Here is a 16,380-nt window from a genome sequence, read left to right on the forward strand (position 1 = left end):
GAATACAACTTGAGAAGCGAGCTGACCCTCAGCCAGCAGACGTTGACTGTGGTTGACTAGGAGCAGAAGAGAACAGTTGAGATAGATGTGCTAATCCTCACTGACAGTAACATAAGGAAGACGGAGCACAAAAAGATGGAGAAGTACCAGGAGCTGAAGGAACAGATGTTGAAGGTGAAGACCAAAAAGGTCCCAGTGCTGATAGGAGCATTGGGAGCTGTGCCAACAAAACTGGGAGAGAAGCTCTAGCAGTTCCCAGTTGCAACATCAGGGGTTTGTGCAGAACCCTCAAGTTCAAGCTTTTACATTCATAATGCACCAATAATAACATACTTTTAAATAATTTCATTAATCACTATGAAATCATTACCTTTTATTAATAATGATTTCACAACATGACATTGCAATGTAAATGTTTGATGACTTTCCACTCATGAACCCAAGTTTCAGATCTCCACACTGTTGGAGGAAATACTCTCATCTTTTACTTAACAAAAAGGAAGCAAAACCACAGTCTAATGAAACTCTGTTACAAGTACATTTCTACATCAAATTTGGGCAAAAATACTTAAACTACACAGGATTACTCAAAAAGAACACAGTAAAAGTACTTAATATTATTCATGCAAGTAGTCTAGGAAGTACTAAGTTAAGTAGTAAAGGAATCTAGGAATCATGGACTCCTTTTGGAAGATGCATTTTTAAAATTCTACATCAAAGTTGGATGAAATATTCTTAATCTTGTACTATGTTAAGGATTTTAACACATTTACTCGAAAAATACAGAGCAAAAGTACTTCATAGTATGCATGCAAGTAGTCTGGGAAGTACTAAGCTCAGCGGTATATGAATCTTGGACTACTTATGGAAACTTTTTCCCCTCTCTCACGTCATCCTTTATTTTGAAATCCGGAAGGATACCTTCCCTGCTACCTTCAGTTAATTACCAGGAATAATGACTGGAGACGTCTCGTTTGTTTCATGGTTCTGATGTGAAACTGCAGTCTGACCCACCGTCAGAGCGGATTCATTACGATTACATTAAGTGTTAGTGCACAAATGCACTAAAAAAAAAAAAATTTAAAGTGTGGTTGAATTGACCAAGCAAACACGAACCACGGCTGGCTTGACCGCAGTAATATACCCCCACCCTTTGAGAACGCAATTAGCGACCAGCGATCCCTGACTATACATTGCGCGTGCGGAAAGCCTGCTCACACAGCAGAAATGTACCATGGGAAATGACGTAACAATAAAGGAAAAATGTAAATTAGATTTCTTTCATTTGGTGTCCTTTATCATATTTTCCGTTTTGGGCTGAAAATGGGAAAGTAATCACCAGTTTTTCAATGTGGTGCCTGCAGAAAAATGAAATATTGATTTTGGTTTCTTTTGCCAGATTGAATAATTAAATGAGATGATACAAGGACCCAAGTTTCATTTGCGTTTCACAAAAACCCAGTAATGTTTTTTGACCAATTCCAAAGCTCTTATTGGGAAGGAAGAAAGTACACGTATCAGAGTGTTTTATTTAAAGCAGAGAAAACGTGGGACATACAGAAATATCTTCAACTGAACTCCTGCATGATTCTGCATTACCATATTATCCCAAGATCTAAAGCAAGGATGACTCTGCCTTTGCCTTGTTCTGCAGCTTTTGCCCCACCTTCATGTGCCCTCTGCCCCTGGCTTCAGGAAGCGAGCCTTTGTGTGAAGGGACTGAAAAGATGCCACTGCTGTAGCTGTCGCGGCCATCTGCCGCGCTGCTGCTGCCGTTGTTGAAGCTGCTGCCGCCATCTGCCGCGCTGCCGTTGTTGGAGCTGCCGCCATCTGCCGCGCTGCTGCTGCCGTTGTTGAAGCTGCTGCCGCCATCTGCGGCGCTGCCGTTGTTGAAGCTGCTGCCGCCATCTGCGGCGCTGCCGTTGTTGAAGCTGCTGCCGCCATCTGCCGCGCTGCCGTTGTTGAAGCTGCCGCCGCCATCTGCCGCGCTGCCGTTGTTGGAGCTGCTGCCGCCGCCATCTGCCGCGCTGCCGTTGTTGGAGCTGCCGCCATCTGCCGCGCTGCTGCTGCCGTTGTTGAAGCTGCTGCCGCCATCTGCCGCGCTGCTGCTGCCGTTGTTGAAGCTGCTGCCACTGCTGTCGCCTGCAAAGTTGCCGAAACCGGCGGGGATATTGCTGCCGCCGTTCCCAATGCCGTTGCCGGCGGAGATGCCGCCGTTCCCAATGCCGTTGCCGGCGGAGATGCCGCCGTTCCCCCTGCCGTTGCCGGCGGAGATGCCGCCGTTCCCAATACCGTTGCCGGCGGAGATGCCGCCGTTCCCAATACCGTTGCCGGCGGAGATGCCAGTGTTCCCCCTGCCGTTGCCGGCGGAGATGCCGCCGTTCCCAATACCGTTGCCAGCGGAGATGCCGCCACTGCCGGGGAAGATGCCGCCGATGAAGCCGGGGAATAGGTTTCTGCCGTCGCCGCTGTCGTCGGCCGCGCTGCGGCTGCCGTCGTTACTGATGGCCCTGCCGCCTGCGGGGAAGGTGAAGGTGAAGGTGAAGCTGCCGCTTTCCATGGCCGTGCCTACAGGGACATCCTTCTCAGTTTGGAGCCGTTTTGGTCTGTTCGGGGTTTGTACAAGTTTCACATGGCCAACTGGTGACTCAGCTTCCACATCATTGGTTTCCAGTTGTACTGAAAGTGAGAGAGCTGGTTAACAAAAACAACTGAAGTCAAAGGAACTGAGTGATGTTCTCTACATTGACACATTGCTGTGAGAATTCACAACTGAATAAACAATTGTATCAAACTTACACCAAATAACTTCCTGGCCATTAGTAAGTCTTTTGGACACAACATTTTGCCCAAGATTAGTGCATCCATGATGTCAAAGCAGCTGTATACTTGTATACATAAGCATTTTGTTGCAACACCAGACAGATGCATTAAACTAAAAAGGCTCACTGTGAAACTGAAAAAGTTTCCACACACATTCCACCAAGTAGGATTTTGTTGAACCTGCTCACCTGCCTTAGCCTCTTGCTCCAACTTGGATTCCATCGACTGGAGAAGTGCAATGGCCTTCTTTAATGAGAGCTCATTAGGAGACAAATCTGTTGTACAAGAGGAAGAAATGAAGTTAGTGCCAGATAGTAGTTCAAAAGATTTGGGCACTCATGTTCTTACCTTCCATCTTCCTCTGAAGCCCATGATCATTCCTTTTATTTGTCCCACCAACTGGCCAACAAGAGCCTATGGATAGCACACTTGCTGTTAATCAGATGTTCATGTGGTTTGATGACAACTAAGATTTCATATTTCAAGTTTTTGCCTGGAATCATGCAAACCCACTCTTACAGTTTCTATACTCCATTACAAACAAAAAACACACACACACACAAAACCAAAAGCTTGAAATAGAAAGAAGGGTGAAAACCTTTGGCAAGCCAAACAGTCAGGACACAAACAAAGAAGGCCCAAATAGCTCCCATTGCATCAGTCACCAACAGGAAGTGCTACGTGTGCCACACACTGACTCTGAAAGAGTCGCTCATGCAGGTGGCACAGCTGTTGTTCATCAGCTCTAATTAGCTTTCTTCAGAGGTGCTGCAATTCAGCCCCTCCTGCAACAAGCAGGTGTTCATTTGGATTTGTTTATAATAATACATTTTGGATTTATTTCATTTCATACCTTGTTTTGGTTGTATGTTTGAGAGACATTCCAACATTAAATTCACTTTCACATTAGGTCCAAACATTGATAAAGCTCCATTAAAAAAGGAAAAAATGGAAGTGTTATCACTCCTCTTCAGACAGCTATGGAAGCCTGGGGTTTCCCACAGAAAACTTGCTAAGCCCGGTGGTAGGTTGGGAGGGCAGTCCACTGGCGGCGAAGCATTTTTTTTTTGTGACAGGGGCCTGATACAGGCCAGCAACTGACTGATGGCGGTGCCTTATTGGTAACAGATTAATGACGTACTAGAGTTTAGAGTGATTCCATACTGCCTTGCATTAAATCAGTGTTAAAAGTTAATTGGTGGGCAATTACTTGCTTGAGGAGCCAGTAAAGTCATTTAAAACCACCAATTATGGCTTCATGCTCCATATTGATCACTGGCTCGAATGCTGCAGTGATTGACACGCCTACAACATAAACATAGCGCAAGCTACCTATTGGATATTTCATAATAGATATTTCATTATAATCAGCAACGTATGACATATGATATATTTCAAACAATGTGGCATTGTTTACAGTTGCTTCTGTTTGCTGCCATACTGATGCTGGTGTGATGGTGGAGAGACCCAACATGAGCGTTTAGTACATCTTGCCTATAAGTAGTGCAAGGAGCTTCAATAAGAAATAAAAGCTCTATGGCTTGTGTTCATTTCAGGAACCTGAGACAGCGCAACATGCTTTGATTTCTTGACGAAACTGTGACCGCCAAAGACAAGATCTACTCAGAGAATTGAGGAAATTGGCTGGGAAGAGGTATCTCTGAAAATTATTTTAGAAGTAGGGTCAAGCAGGAGGGGAAAACGCTGTTGTATTTTTTTCCCCTAAGCTTTTCAGAACCACCTTCACGCTTTTGGGCTTGTTTTTTATGTTCCATCTGCCCAGACAGCGCTGGCCCCCAATCCACCAAAGCTGTCTTGCACTCTTAGTGCAGTGTGATTGACAAGTGACAGCTGCAACAGCCCAAGAGATGGGTGGGACTTACCCACATGGACAAAATGTGATTGGCTATCATCATAGGCAATGATACATGAACACAGGTATAGCATATCATGACAACAGCCAGCCGACCCAGCCCCCCCAGCGGACCACAATGCTGTTGGCCGTTGCGATAGAGTTTTTTTGTCCCTGTACACCAGTCTGCCCTTGGGTGTGGGGCGTTGGGTGATGAAAAGACACCTGATCTCAGACCCGCCATGTGTTCACGTGGTGACCATAAGATGTCGCAATTTAAATAAATAAACGATGCTTAGCCTGGCGGTGGGAAATTAAAATATCCCTAAGCCTTATAATACACTGGGGGAAACCCTGGGAAGCCTTTAAAGTGAAACACTCATTTATATGAGTCAAACCTTCATGTAAAAATTATTATTACGACAAAAGAGGCACTTTGAAGATTTACCGTGTTTTCAATTTTCAGTGGGAGTGCAAGGGGCACTTTTACGATAGCATCAAAATGTTTTTGAAAACACTAGGAAGGCTCGACACAACATGAAACTTTGCTCATAGTATCACCAGGGTCTCTACACATGAACACGAGTATTGAGAACATCGTTTGTGTACACAGAGTTTGCGAAAAAGAGAGTTTTTGAACAACTCACCTTAGCAGTGGCTTGTTCCGCTCCCAGTCGTCATGGCAGCCGAGAAGTATCAATCTCTGAATGCGACGTAACTTTGAAGACAGTTAAGGTGGACCACTTCTGTCTTCTGGCAACAACTATCCACATGATATCTCACGTGATTTTTCTGGCTTTTGATTTCAGTATTGTTTGTTATATGAGGCACCTTTTTCAACTTCAAGGTCAATATTGTTTTTTGTGCATTTATATGGAACTTTAGCTTTAGGAGCTTTAGAAACTCTGTGTACACAAACAATGTTCTCATTGCTTGTGTTCATGTGTAGAGACCCCGATGATACTTACACGCAAAGTTTCATGTTGTGTCAAGCCTTCTTAGTGTTTCAAAAATAGTGATTTTGATGCTATAGTAAAACTGCCCCTTGCACTCCCATTGAAAATGAGCTTGAACTGAAAACGAAATACAGTAAATCTTAGAAGTGCCTCTTTTGCCGTAATTATGCTTTTACACAAAGGTTTGACTGATATACATTCACAAAAAAGCCTAGGTTGCATTTTGGCGAGAGTTTCGCTTTAAAGGCCATAATGGGGACAATGGTTAGTACAAAAACAAAATACACGGCTATAAATCTATCAAAATCTGGCTGCAGATTGATGTAATAACTGTATGCAGAGCTCTTTGGCCTTCCAGTTTAATATGACACAAACAATAAAGAGCATTAGTTTCCTTTCTGTATGTTAAGTGTATAGTGCTCACCATGGCAACGGCCTGACATCCTCCTGGAAGTTGATAGTTCCCTCTTGCTTGAAGAGGATATAAATGTAGCGGTGGAAGCCTGTTTCTCTATGGAAACGTGGGTAACAACAGGCTGTAGAGGTTGACCTTCGTCAAAACTATTTTTACTCCTTTCTACCGCTTCAAAAAAACTTGTATGAAAACATTGTCGGTAACTTCTGAACACAAGACGTCTCCTACTTAAATGAAGAATCCATTTTGAGTATATGTGCACTGGAGATTCCAGGTTTACACACCTTATTGAAAGCTGGATATTGAATCAAACAAGTCGTGAGGTCATAAAATCCTGCTGGTATGTCCACATAATAAACTGAGACTGAAGATGTGCACAGAGAAAACATTTCGCCTTCAGCTGCTGAATGTGAAAAACAGCCTTCCAATGTCAAATCAAGTCATTTTGTAAAGTGCAGCTCAAACATCCACATGATGTAAGAATAAGCGCATTTGTTATCGGAATCTTTGTATGATCTTTATATATTTATTTCTTACTGTCTGCTTTTTACTCATTGAATTTTTGTTGTCTGTTTTACTTTTTTTTCATTTTGCTCTGTGAAGCGCTTTGGGCTGCATTCATGTATGAAAGGCGTTATATAGTTACCAGACTTAAAAAAATAACGAGCTGAAGTCTGCCATTTTGAGTTTATTATGAAAATTGAGTGCATTTTTGGCCATTTTCTGGGGCATACTTGAACTCCTCCCAGGGCGTTAATCCAGTCCACTTAAACTTGGTCAGCCTAGAGACTTCAATGATGAAAAGTTATCAAAAGGGTCAAGAGAGTTTTGATTTGCATATTTTTTAAAAACAGGATAAAAAATATGCCTGAAAAAAGCATGTAGATGTCCACGCTATTTTTCAGGCAGTTTCATCGCCGCCTGTTGGCAACAGGAAAACTGCGGTCTATACTCTTACCAATAATTTGAAACCGATTAGCCAGATTCATCTCATATTTGGTCAGTCAAGGTTCAAGAATCAAAAGATGCTTCCTTCCGAAAATTTTGATTTTACATCAAACAGCAACTGCAAAACAACTGCAGAGAGCCACAAAAACTACAGCCAAGAAATGCAAAACACCTCTAAACAAGACAACTGCAGTGTATATTTGTTTTCTGGGCACAAAGAGTGGAACAACTGTCTCATAATTTGTCCACGCTTTATTTGCATTCATTCTAGATACAATTGCCATGAGAGGGCACAAAATTTTTTCCAAGTATCTATTAAGAATCAATGTTGCAGAAGTCCTATGTTGGTTTGGACTAAATTGGCCATATTAAAACAACTATATTCATGGTAAACCTTCATCTTTGCTTAACAACTCCATCTCTAATACCCCTGATATCATTACAGCAAATGGCAACAATGGCATTACCCTCGCTGTAATTCTGTTGTAAAAACATCTACAGCCAAATGTGATATTCTACTGAATTCATATTGTACACATTTTTTTTAAAGTAGGGGGTACTGTACTTTAACCCTATATTTTTTATCATAGACACTATTACTAATAAATTACAATGCAAGTCTCTGTACCAATGGTGTAATAAAAGAATGACAAATGTTTTATACTTACAATTCATAAAATGAAATTTATGGCATCCCATCCATTTTGAACTAATCAATAGAAAATAAAATGATTTTTTGCTGTCATGGAGTAGCATTTCCCGTTGCTCGGGCATTTGCGCTTGTAATTATTTAAATCTTTATGATTGAATATTTAAAAACACATAGCCATTAAAACATAGGGAACACATATAGAATTATTGTACGTGAAAATATCAGCAATTTTAAAAAAAGAAATCCATCTGTAAAAAGCTGTTTTGGGTTACCTTGGCAACACTGTTTTTAATGATCCAACTCTGGCCACAAGGTCTCAAAATCATTTCCCATATCTGGGAAATAAGAAAATTGGCAAACACATCAGTTAAGAGTTTTATTTAAAGCAGAGGAAATTTGGGACATACAGAAATATCAACTGAGTTCTTGCATTATTCCACAAACCTATTCCCTACTTTAGCGGTGTGGTCACAGCAGTTTGTGATGAGTTCTGGGATTCAATGGTGACGGCCGCGTTACCGCTGCGGCTGATGTCATTGCCGGGGAAGATGCTGCTGTTGCTGCCGTCATTGCCAGGGAAGATGCCGCCGTTGCCTGGGAAGATGCTGCTGTTGCCTGGGAAGATGCCGCCTTCGTTGCTGGGGAAGCTGCCACCATTGCCGGCTGCACTGTCGCTGCCGCTGTTCCTGTTGCCGTTGCCACTGCTACAGTGCTGAAATTGCTGCTGCCGCTGTCGGCTGCAAATTTCCTCAAGGGAAATTTGTTGCCAGAAGGGAATATACCACCGTTGCCAGCGAAGATGCCTCCCTTGCCAATGCCGTTGCCAGCGAAGATGCCGCCCTTGCCAATGCCGTTGCCAACGAAGATGCCGCCATTGCCAACACCGTTGCCAGCAAAGATGCCGTGCTTGCCAACGCCATTGCCAATGCCATTGCCGGCGAAGATGCCGCCCTTGCCATCAAAGATGGCGTCGTCGTTGCCGACGAAGATGGTGCCGTCGTTGCTGAGGAAGACGCCATCATCATTGCCTGCAGTGCTGCGGATGCCGCTGTTGTATCTGCTGTCGCTGCTGTCGGCCACGAAGTTGCCGGAGGGAAATTTGCCAGAGGAAAAGACTTTGCCGGCGAAGATGCCACCCTTGCTGGCGCCATTGCCAACGCCATTGCCCGCGAAGATGTTGCCCTTGCTGGCACCCTTGCCGGTGAAGATCACTCCCTTGCCAGCGAAGATGCCGCCGTCGTTGCCGGCAAAGATGCCGCCGTCGTTGCCGGCAAAGATGCCACCGTCGTTACCAGCAAAGATGCCGCCGTCGTTGCCAGCAAAGATGCTGCCGTCGTTGCTGGTGCCCACGCCTGCGAAGATGCCGGCGCTGTCTACCGCACTGTGGCTGCTGCCACCGTCATCGGTCGTGCTGTGGATGGTACCGACGCCACCTGCGGGGAAGGAGAAGTGAAAGGAATTGAGTGATGTTCTCTACACTGACACATTGCTGTGAAAATTCACAGCTAATAGAAAATTGGAAAAAGTATCAAACTTCAGATACGCCAAAATACTGACCAGTCCAACAGAACTTTTGTCTCTTAGTGCATCCCTGATGCCAGAGCAGCTGTATATTTGACATTGCATGGTGATAAAGTTAGGCATTTTGTTGCATCACCAGACAAAAGCATTAAACTGAAAAATGTCATTGTAACAATAAATGGCCTACAGGACGGAGGTGGCCAGTCTGGTGTCATGGTGTGAGGACAACAACCTCACCCTACACACAGACAAGACAAAGGAGATGATAGTGGACATGAGGAAGAAGAGGAGACCTCATCAGCCACTGTACATCTGGGAGCTTGAAGTAGAGAGGATGAGCAGCTTCAAATAGGTGGGCGACTACATCAGTGAGGACATCACGTGGACATTCAACACCACACAGCTGGTAAAGAAGGCCCAACAGTGGCTGTATTTTCTGAGGAGGCTGAGGAACTTTGGCATGTCCCCTGAGATCCTCAGCAACTTCCACAGCTGCAATGTTAAGAGCATCTTGACCAGTTGTATCACCGTCTGGTGCAGCAGCACTTCTGCCTTGGACCGCAGACGCCTGCAGTGAGTGGTAAAGACAGCAGAGAAGATCACCAGAACTCCACTGCCCTCTCTGCAGAGCATTTACCACCCCGGAGTCCATAGGAGAGCTTCCTTCATCCTAAAAAAAAAGACCCCCTTCTTAGAGGAACTCATTCTTCCCCACTGCCATCAGCAGAGCCGTCTCTTGCTATATGCAGACTATGCGGGTGCACCCTCAATATCTGAGGAGTGAACCGATGGAAAAGATGTGAAAAGTACCTGGCACGCACTTTTTTTCCCCTCCCGTAGCATCATCGCTGAGGTTCCAAGCAAACTGATTGGTCAGATATGCTCTCTACCGTGCTGCGTTGCTATGACGACCACCACTACCAGGCAAGGAGAGGCAGGCGAGTTGCGCTGAGCCCCCGGTACCTGTCATTCACGACATGGCATCAAAACGAACCATTCATCTGGTTCAGAAAAAAGAAACTAGATGAAGAAAAACACTCACAGGATAAAGGTAAGGTTTGTTTTCATGATGTGGGGTGAAGGAGAGCTTTAATGCCAAATTTTTAGGAAAGGGCTAAAATAAAATGTATGTCACACGTGAATGCCATCAGACCCGTTTTAGTGACTTATAGCGGGTCAAGCGTGTTGGCGTGACATTTGGGAGGGAGGGTGTGTTGTTGGGCAGATGACGGTCATGTCTGCTGGATCCTCATCCAGTGGGATGCTGTTAAATATTTGCCAGGTAACATTACAAGTACAATGTGTCAAAAACTCCTTACAAATGACAACTTCTATTTTTTATCTATCTATCTATCTATCTATCTATCTATCTATCTATCACACACACAAACTAATGTATATTGCAATGTTTAATAATGGATTTCTGCATTAGTGTAACATTACTCAATTAATTATAGTATAGTATGAATATTTGCTTAGGATCTATTCTGCTTGGTAACCTGAGGAGTTTTGAAGGAGCAAGATTTTGGAGCCGTGGACCAGGAATCAGCACAGCTGCCTTCAGCACCACCGGTCCAGCATGTTTAAGTTTAAGAAAGTTTTACAATTTAAGTTAAACACTTTTGAGGAACAGCATCAGTTTCATTTATTGACCTATAGAGGACCCCCACTGTTTACCTTGTAACATTTTCTATCAGTTCAACTTGCTTGGGTGGATCAACATAAGATGTTTTTAATTTGAGAGGTTTTCACAACTCTAGCCTGTTTTCCTCTTACAGTGTAATAGATTGTTGTATCTTTGTGGATCACCTGAAAGGGTTAGGAATCTATCCATCGTAGTTTGGCAAAATGGGGACCACTAAACAGCACCTTGCATAGGGCCCCCAAACAGACAGGAACACTGGCCATCAGACTCAGACTCTACATCATAACTCTCCTTACCATTTACATTTTTGCACATGCATAACTGCAGTTTTCAGATTTGTTATCAATATTATTAAAAATATCATTCTCATCATCATCATCATCATCAGTGCTGCTGTTTCCATTTATCACGTGCCATTTGTAAAGTGTGCTTTGAAAGTGCTTTACTTTGTATATCATATATTTCAGATGTAAACATTTATTTATTACACTGTTGGCATTCTGTGGACAGCAAAGGAAGAATTTCATCGCATAACTGAGAATGTGTTCTTTACTGTGCATATGACAAACGCTTTGAATCTGGAATCTAATAAAAAGGCTCCACACACATTCCACCAGTAAGTTGTTGCTGAACTTACTCACCCTCTTTAGCTTGCTGTGCCAACATGGGCTCCATCGACTGGAGAAGTGCAATGGCCTTCTTTAATAAGAGCTCACTGGGAGACAAATCTGTTGTACAAGAGGAAATTAAGTTAGTGCCAGAAAGTAGCTCACAAAAGATTTGGGCACACATGTTTTTACCTTCCATCTTCCTCTGAGGCCCATGATCATTCCTTTTATTAGTCCCACCCACTGGCAAACAAGAGCCTATGGATAGCACACTTGCTGTTAATCAGATGTTCATGTGGTTTGATGGCACGATATATCTCAGACTAGTGACAGCTAAAATTTCATATTTCAAGTTATGCCAAAGTGTCCTCTAGCATTTCAAGTTTTTGCCTGGAATCATGTGAACCCACTCTTACAGTTTCTATACTCCATTACCATTTTTTTTTTTTTAAACAGAAGCTTGAAATAGAAAGAAATGTGAAAACCTTTGGCAAGCCAAACAGTCAGGACACAAACGAAGAAGGCCCAAATAGCTCCCATTGCATCAGTCACCAACAGGAAGTGCTACGTGTGCCACACACTGACTCTGAAAGAGTCGCTCATGCAGGTGTCACAGCTGTTGTTCATCAGCTCTAATTAGCTTTCTTCAGAGGTGCTGCAATTCAGCCCCTCCTGCAACAAGCAGGAGTTCATTTGGATTTATTTATAATAATACATTTTGGATTTATTTATTTTCATATAATTTGCTTTAGTTGTATGTTTGTGAAACATTACAGTATTAAATTCACTCTCACATTAGCTCCATTAAAAAGGAAAAAATGGAGGAGTTATCTCTCCTCTTCAGACAGCTATGGAAGCCCTTAAAGGCCATAACGGAGGCGATGGCAAGTACAAAAATAAGATACACAGCTCTGATCTGCTCAGGTTGAAGAGGATATGTTGTTGAAACCAGCTCAGTAGAGTTAGTTCAGGTTAGACGATCTCAGCTGTATTAAGAGTGAGGCCATTCAAGAATTAAGCGAGTCATTTGATTTTAAAATCATTTATACAACTACACTATATTACCAAAAGTATTCGCTCACCTGCCTTTACTCATTCTATGAACTGAAGTGCCATCCCATTCCTAACTCATAGAATTCAATATGATGTCGGTCCACCTTTTGCAGCTATTACAGCTTCAACTCTTCTGGGAAGACTGTCCACAAGGTTGAGGAGAGTGTTTATAGGAATTTTTGACCATTCTTCCAAAAGCGCATTGGTGAGGTCACACACTGATGTTGGTCGAGAAGGCCTGGCTCTCAGTCTCCGCTCTAATTCATCCCAAAGGTGTTCTATCGGGTTCAGGTCAGGACTCTGTGCAGGCCAGTCAAGTTCATCCACACCAGACTCTGTCATCCACGTCTTTATGGACCTTGCTTTGTGCACTGGTGCACAGTCATGTTGGAAGAGGAAGGGGCCCGCTCCAAACTGTTCCCACAAGGTTGGGAGCATGGAATTGTCCAAAATGTTTTGGTATCCTGAAGCATTCAATGTTCCTTTCACTGGAACTAAGGGGCCAAGCCCAGCTCCTGAAAAACAACCCCATACCATAATTCCTCCTCCACCAAATTTCACAGTTGGCACAATGCAATCTGAAATGTACCGTTCTCCTGGCAACCTCCAAACCCAGACTCGTCCATCAGATTGCCAGATGGAAAAGCGTGATTCATCACTCCAGAGAACGCATCTCCACTGCTCTAGAGGCCAGTGACGGCGTGCTTTACACCATTGCATCCGACGCCTTGCATTGCACTTGGTGATGTGTGGCTTGGCTGCAGCTGCTCGGCCATGGAAACCCATTCCATGAAGCTCTCTGCGTACTGTACTTGGGCTAATCTGAAGGTCACATGAAGTTTGTAGCTCTCTAGCAATTGACTGTGCAGAAAGTCGGCGACCTCTTTGCACTATGCGCTTCAGCATCCGCTGACCCCTCTCCGTCACTTTACGTGGCCTACCACTTCGTGGCTGAGTTGCTGTTGTTCCCAAACGCTTCCATTTTGTTATAATAGAGCTGACAGTTGACTGTGGAATATTTAGGAGCGAGGAAATTTCACGACTGGATTTGTTGCACAAGTGGCATCCTATGACAGTTCCACGCTGGAATTCACTGAGCTCCTGAGAGCGGCCCATTCTTTCACAAATGTCTTGTTTCACAGTCTGCATGCCTGAGTGCTTGAATTTATACACCTGGGGCCAGGCCAAGTGATTAGAACACCTGATTCTGATCATTTGAATGGGTGAGCGAATACTTTTGGTAATATAGTGTATCTCTATAATGTTACGAGGTAAGCACAGGTCATAATTTGCTCATGCCTTTTTGTCCCAGTAGAAGAGTACATTAATGTGTTCATTTCATAGCCGGGCGAGAGGCAATAAATACCCATGACGTCTGCAGGGTTTATTGAGGAGTAAATCCAGATCATTTACATTCACACTGCATGTGTTGGTGGTTAGCGGGTTCTAGAGATCCCTCTAAAGATGCCATTTAATCTACAATCAGCTTTTATTAAGCATAAAAGTTCCACGGTTTTTTGTCAGCTGAACTTATTTGCAAGCATATGCGTTGTTTTCTGTGTCAAACATGAAGTTAGACAATAAGCTGTTGCTGCCTCTCTTCTCTAGCCATTCTCTGGTGGATCGCACATTTAAGACGTTGGATTTCTACAGAAAGCACCAGGATAACATGACACCTGCGGGTCTGGCCTTCTTCCAATGCCAGTGGGATGAATCTGTCACCAACACCTTTCACAACACACTCAGTGAGTCATGCTAATGCTCATTACCAAAAACACTGACATGTTGATGAGGAAAATGTCTGAACTCAGTCAAGAAGTTTCTCTGCCAATATTCTGTCGGTTAGGTCAAGGTAAACTTTATTATCCCACAAGTGGGAAATTCATGTGGTCACCATTGCACGTTACATTGCTACACACTATACAGCATTAAAGGAAAATCTAAAAATTCTCATTTAAGAGAAAAAAAAGAGAAACAATAACAGGACAGACAAAACAGTAAGAACATGCAGTCACCCTGTCGCTGCTCACACATGCGCCAAGGTGGGTTAATAATAAAGCCTTTCTGTCTTCTCCTTCTCTTCTGCGTTCCTGGAATTTAATGGAATTTTTTACATTACTTTTTTCAAGAAGATCCAGGATATGAACTGGGAGGGCCTTGGTGACTTGGTTTAGAATGACCAATGTGGTAAAAATCCAAATAAAGCTGACAGTGATTACACATCAGTAACAATAATCCACTACTGAAATACTTAACAGTCTAAAAGAAGCTATTCTAAATAAGGAATACAGAGAAACCCTGAGTCCTTGCTGAAATCTTGAGTAAAAGGCATGAGCTGGATCTGACAATGTTGTCCATGTCTGTCAGACTGCACAGGGGCTGCAACGTGCTGTTAATGTTTTGCTTTTTCCACAATGGAAGGATATTCAATGTACTGTCATGGAGGAGTAAAGTAATTAAAAAGAATAAATATTCACATTTACACTAAAATAGAAGTCTTCTAATGAGCAGAAAATTACAAATAATTCTGACTCAGTCAGGGAGGTGTTGTCCTGCTTCGGCTCCAGTCTTAAAGCACTGCTATATGTTTTGTACACCACCAGATGTCACTGTGCTTTGTGCCTTTGCCAATCCTTTTGAGAAAACGCTTCTGCTTTCCCTGCAACTAACCAGGGGGTTTTGATTCCTGTCTCGAGGGTTTATCATGTAGTCGATGTCCTGAGGCTACTCTGAGCCCTCAGACAGACCAACTAGGTATTTTTTGCACAAACCCACAGGGCTTCATCAGCCCATCAGTACTGCTTAGTGCATTAGTACAATCATTACTGTGACAAAAAGGCATGAACAAATTATGACCTGTACTTACATCACTCCATTGGCTCCCCGATAGCTGTATAAATGATTTTCAAATCAAATGGATTGCTGTTAAGTCTTGAATGGCCTTGCTCTTAAATACATTTGAGATCTTCCAACCTTAACTAACTCTACTGAGCTGGTTTCAAACCTCTCCCTAAAATCTTTCTTTTTGTGCGGGCTTTAGGAAATATACAATGCATGACCTTGTACTTACTGGTACTGTTATCGTTGAATTTGCATTTTATTGTTTTCACTTCCTCCATGTTATCATCCTTTATTCTTACCTCATCTGCCATGTCTGATTTTCTTTTTTCTGTTATGAAGTTCTAATTATGAAATGTGCCGTATAAATGCAGATTTTTCTTTTCTTTTCTTCTTCTTTTTTTTTTTTACAACAATAATAATTAAAGCTGCAAGCAGCGGCATTGTCGCCAGCAACTGATCACAAACTCCTGAGACCTCACCGAGACACTGCTGAAGTAGGGAATAGGTTTGCGGAACCATGCAGGAGTTCATCTGGAGACATTTCTGTACGTACCAAGTTTTCTCTGCTTCAAATAAAACTCTTAACTGACATGTTTACTTATTTCTTCTTCTCCAAATATGAGCTTTGTAATAAGTTAAAATACATTACTGGGTTTTTGTGCAAAGCCAATGAAACTTAGTCTTGTTTGCACAAATTATAGTTATACCCTCTTGCAAACATTTTAAGACCTTATGGCCACAGTGATAACATTAAAGACAGTGTTACCAAGGTAACCCCAAAACAGTTTTCATTCACAAATGGAAGTTTTTTTTTTGGTCTTCTTTTAAATCAGACATTTTCTGGTACAACTAATTCCATACAAGTTCCCTTAGGTTCAATCGTAAAGATTTAAATCATCGCACGAGGGAAATGTCTGAGTACGTTGTACATTTGTTGCCATTGAGGATTGTGCCGCTTTTCTGGTCAGTTTCTGGAGAGCACTTTGTAGCATTAATATACTGACCGGGTCAGTAAGAGTGACATCAGCCTGACGGGCAACAGCAATATTATCCCTTACACGAAAAA

General features: G+C 42.9%; 2 protein-coding genes and 1 long non-coding RNA gene across 9 annotated transcripts in view; 2 read left to right on the forward strand and 1 right to left on the reverse strand.

Moving 5' to 3' along the window:
• Window positions 1–16,036, forward strand: part of mrpl38 (mitochondrial ribosomal protein L38) — a 26,798-nt gene extending 10,762 nt beyond the window's left edge. The window contains exons 8-9 of the mRNA XM_037082501.1: window positions 14,082–14,218; window positions 15,740–16,036. Coding sequence (XP_036938396.1) covers window positions 14,082–14,218; window positions 15,740–15,771 — 169 coding nt within the window. The 3' untranslated portion in view covers window positions 15,772–16,036. The remainder of the gene's footprint in view (window positions 1–14,081; window positions 14,219–15,739) is intronic.
• LOC119010383 (glycine-rich cell wall structural protein 1.0-like) lies at window positions 1,505–12,057 on the reverse strand. 7 transcript variants are annotated; one of them, XM_037082496.1, is made up of 5 exons: window positions 3,422–3,582; window positions 3,172–3,237; window positions 3,012–3,098; window positions 2,095–2,694; window positions 1,505–2,052 (listed from the first exon to the last, which is right to left on the reverse strand). In XM_037082496.1, the coding sequence occupies exons 1-5, from the start codon at window positions 3,474–3,476 to the stop codon at window positions 1,616–1,618; spliced, it is 1,245 nt and encodes a 414-aa protein (XP_036938391.1). In that variant the 5' UTR covers window positions 3,477–3,582; the 3' UTR covers window positions 1,505–1,615. The 7 variants fall into 7 exon arrangements, with proteins under 7 accessions (XP_036938391.1, XP_036938392.1, XP_036938389.1 ...); XM_037082497.1 differs by having other exon boundaries at window positions 1,505–1,797; window positions 1,909–2,694; XM_037082494.1 differs by lacking the exon at window positions 3,422–3,582 and adding an exon at window positions 11,906–11,998 and having other exon boundaries at window positions 1,505–2,694.
• Window positions 9,847–11,425, forward strand: LOC119010390. Its single transcript, XR_005071960.1, has 2 exons — window positions 9,847–10,218; window positions 10,647–11,425. It is a non-coding gene; the product is annotated as an uncharacterized LOC119010390 (long non-coding RNA).
• Window positions 16,037–16,380: the final 344 nt, after the last annotated feature.

Source organism: Acanthopagrus latus, chromosome 20 (genome assembly GCF_904848185.1).
Source record: "Acanthopagrus latus isolate v.2019 chromosome 20, fAcaLat1.1, whole genome shotgun sequence".
Classification (NCBI taxonomy): Eukaryota; Metazoa; Chordata; class Actinopteri; order Spariformes; family Sparidae; genus Acanthopagrus; species Acanthopagrus latus.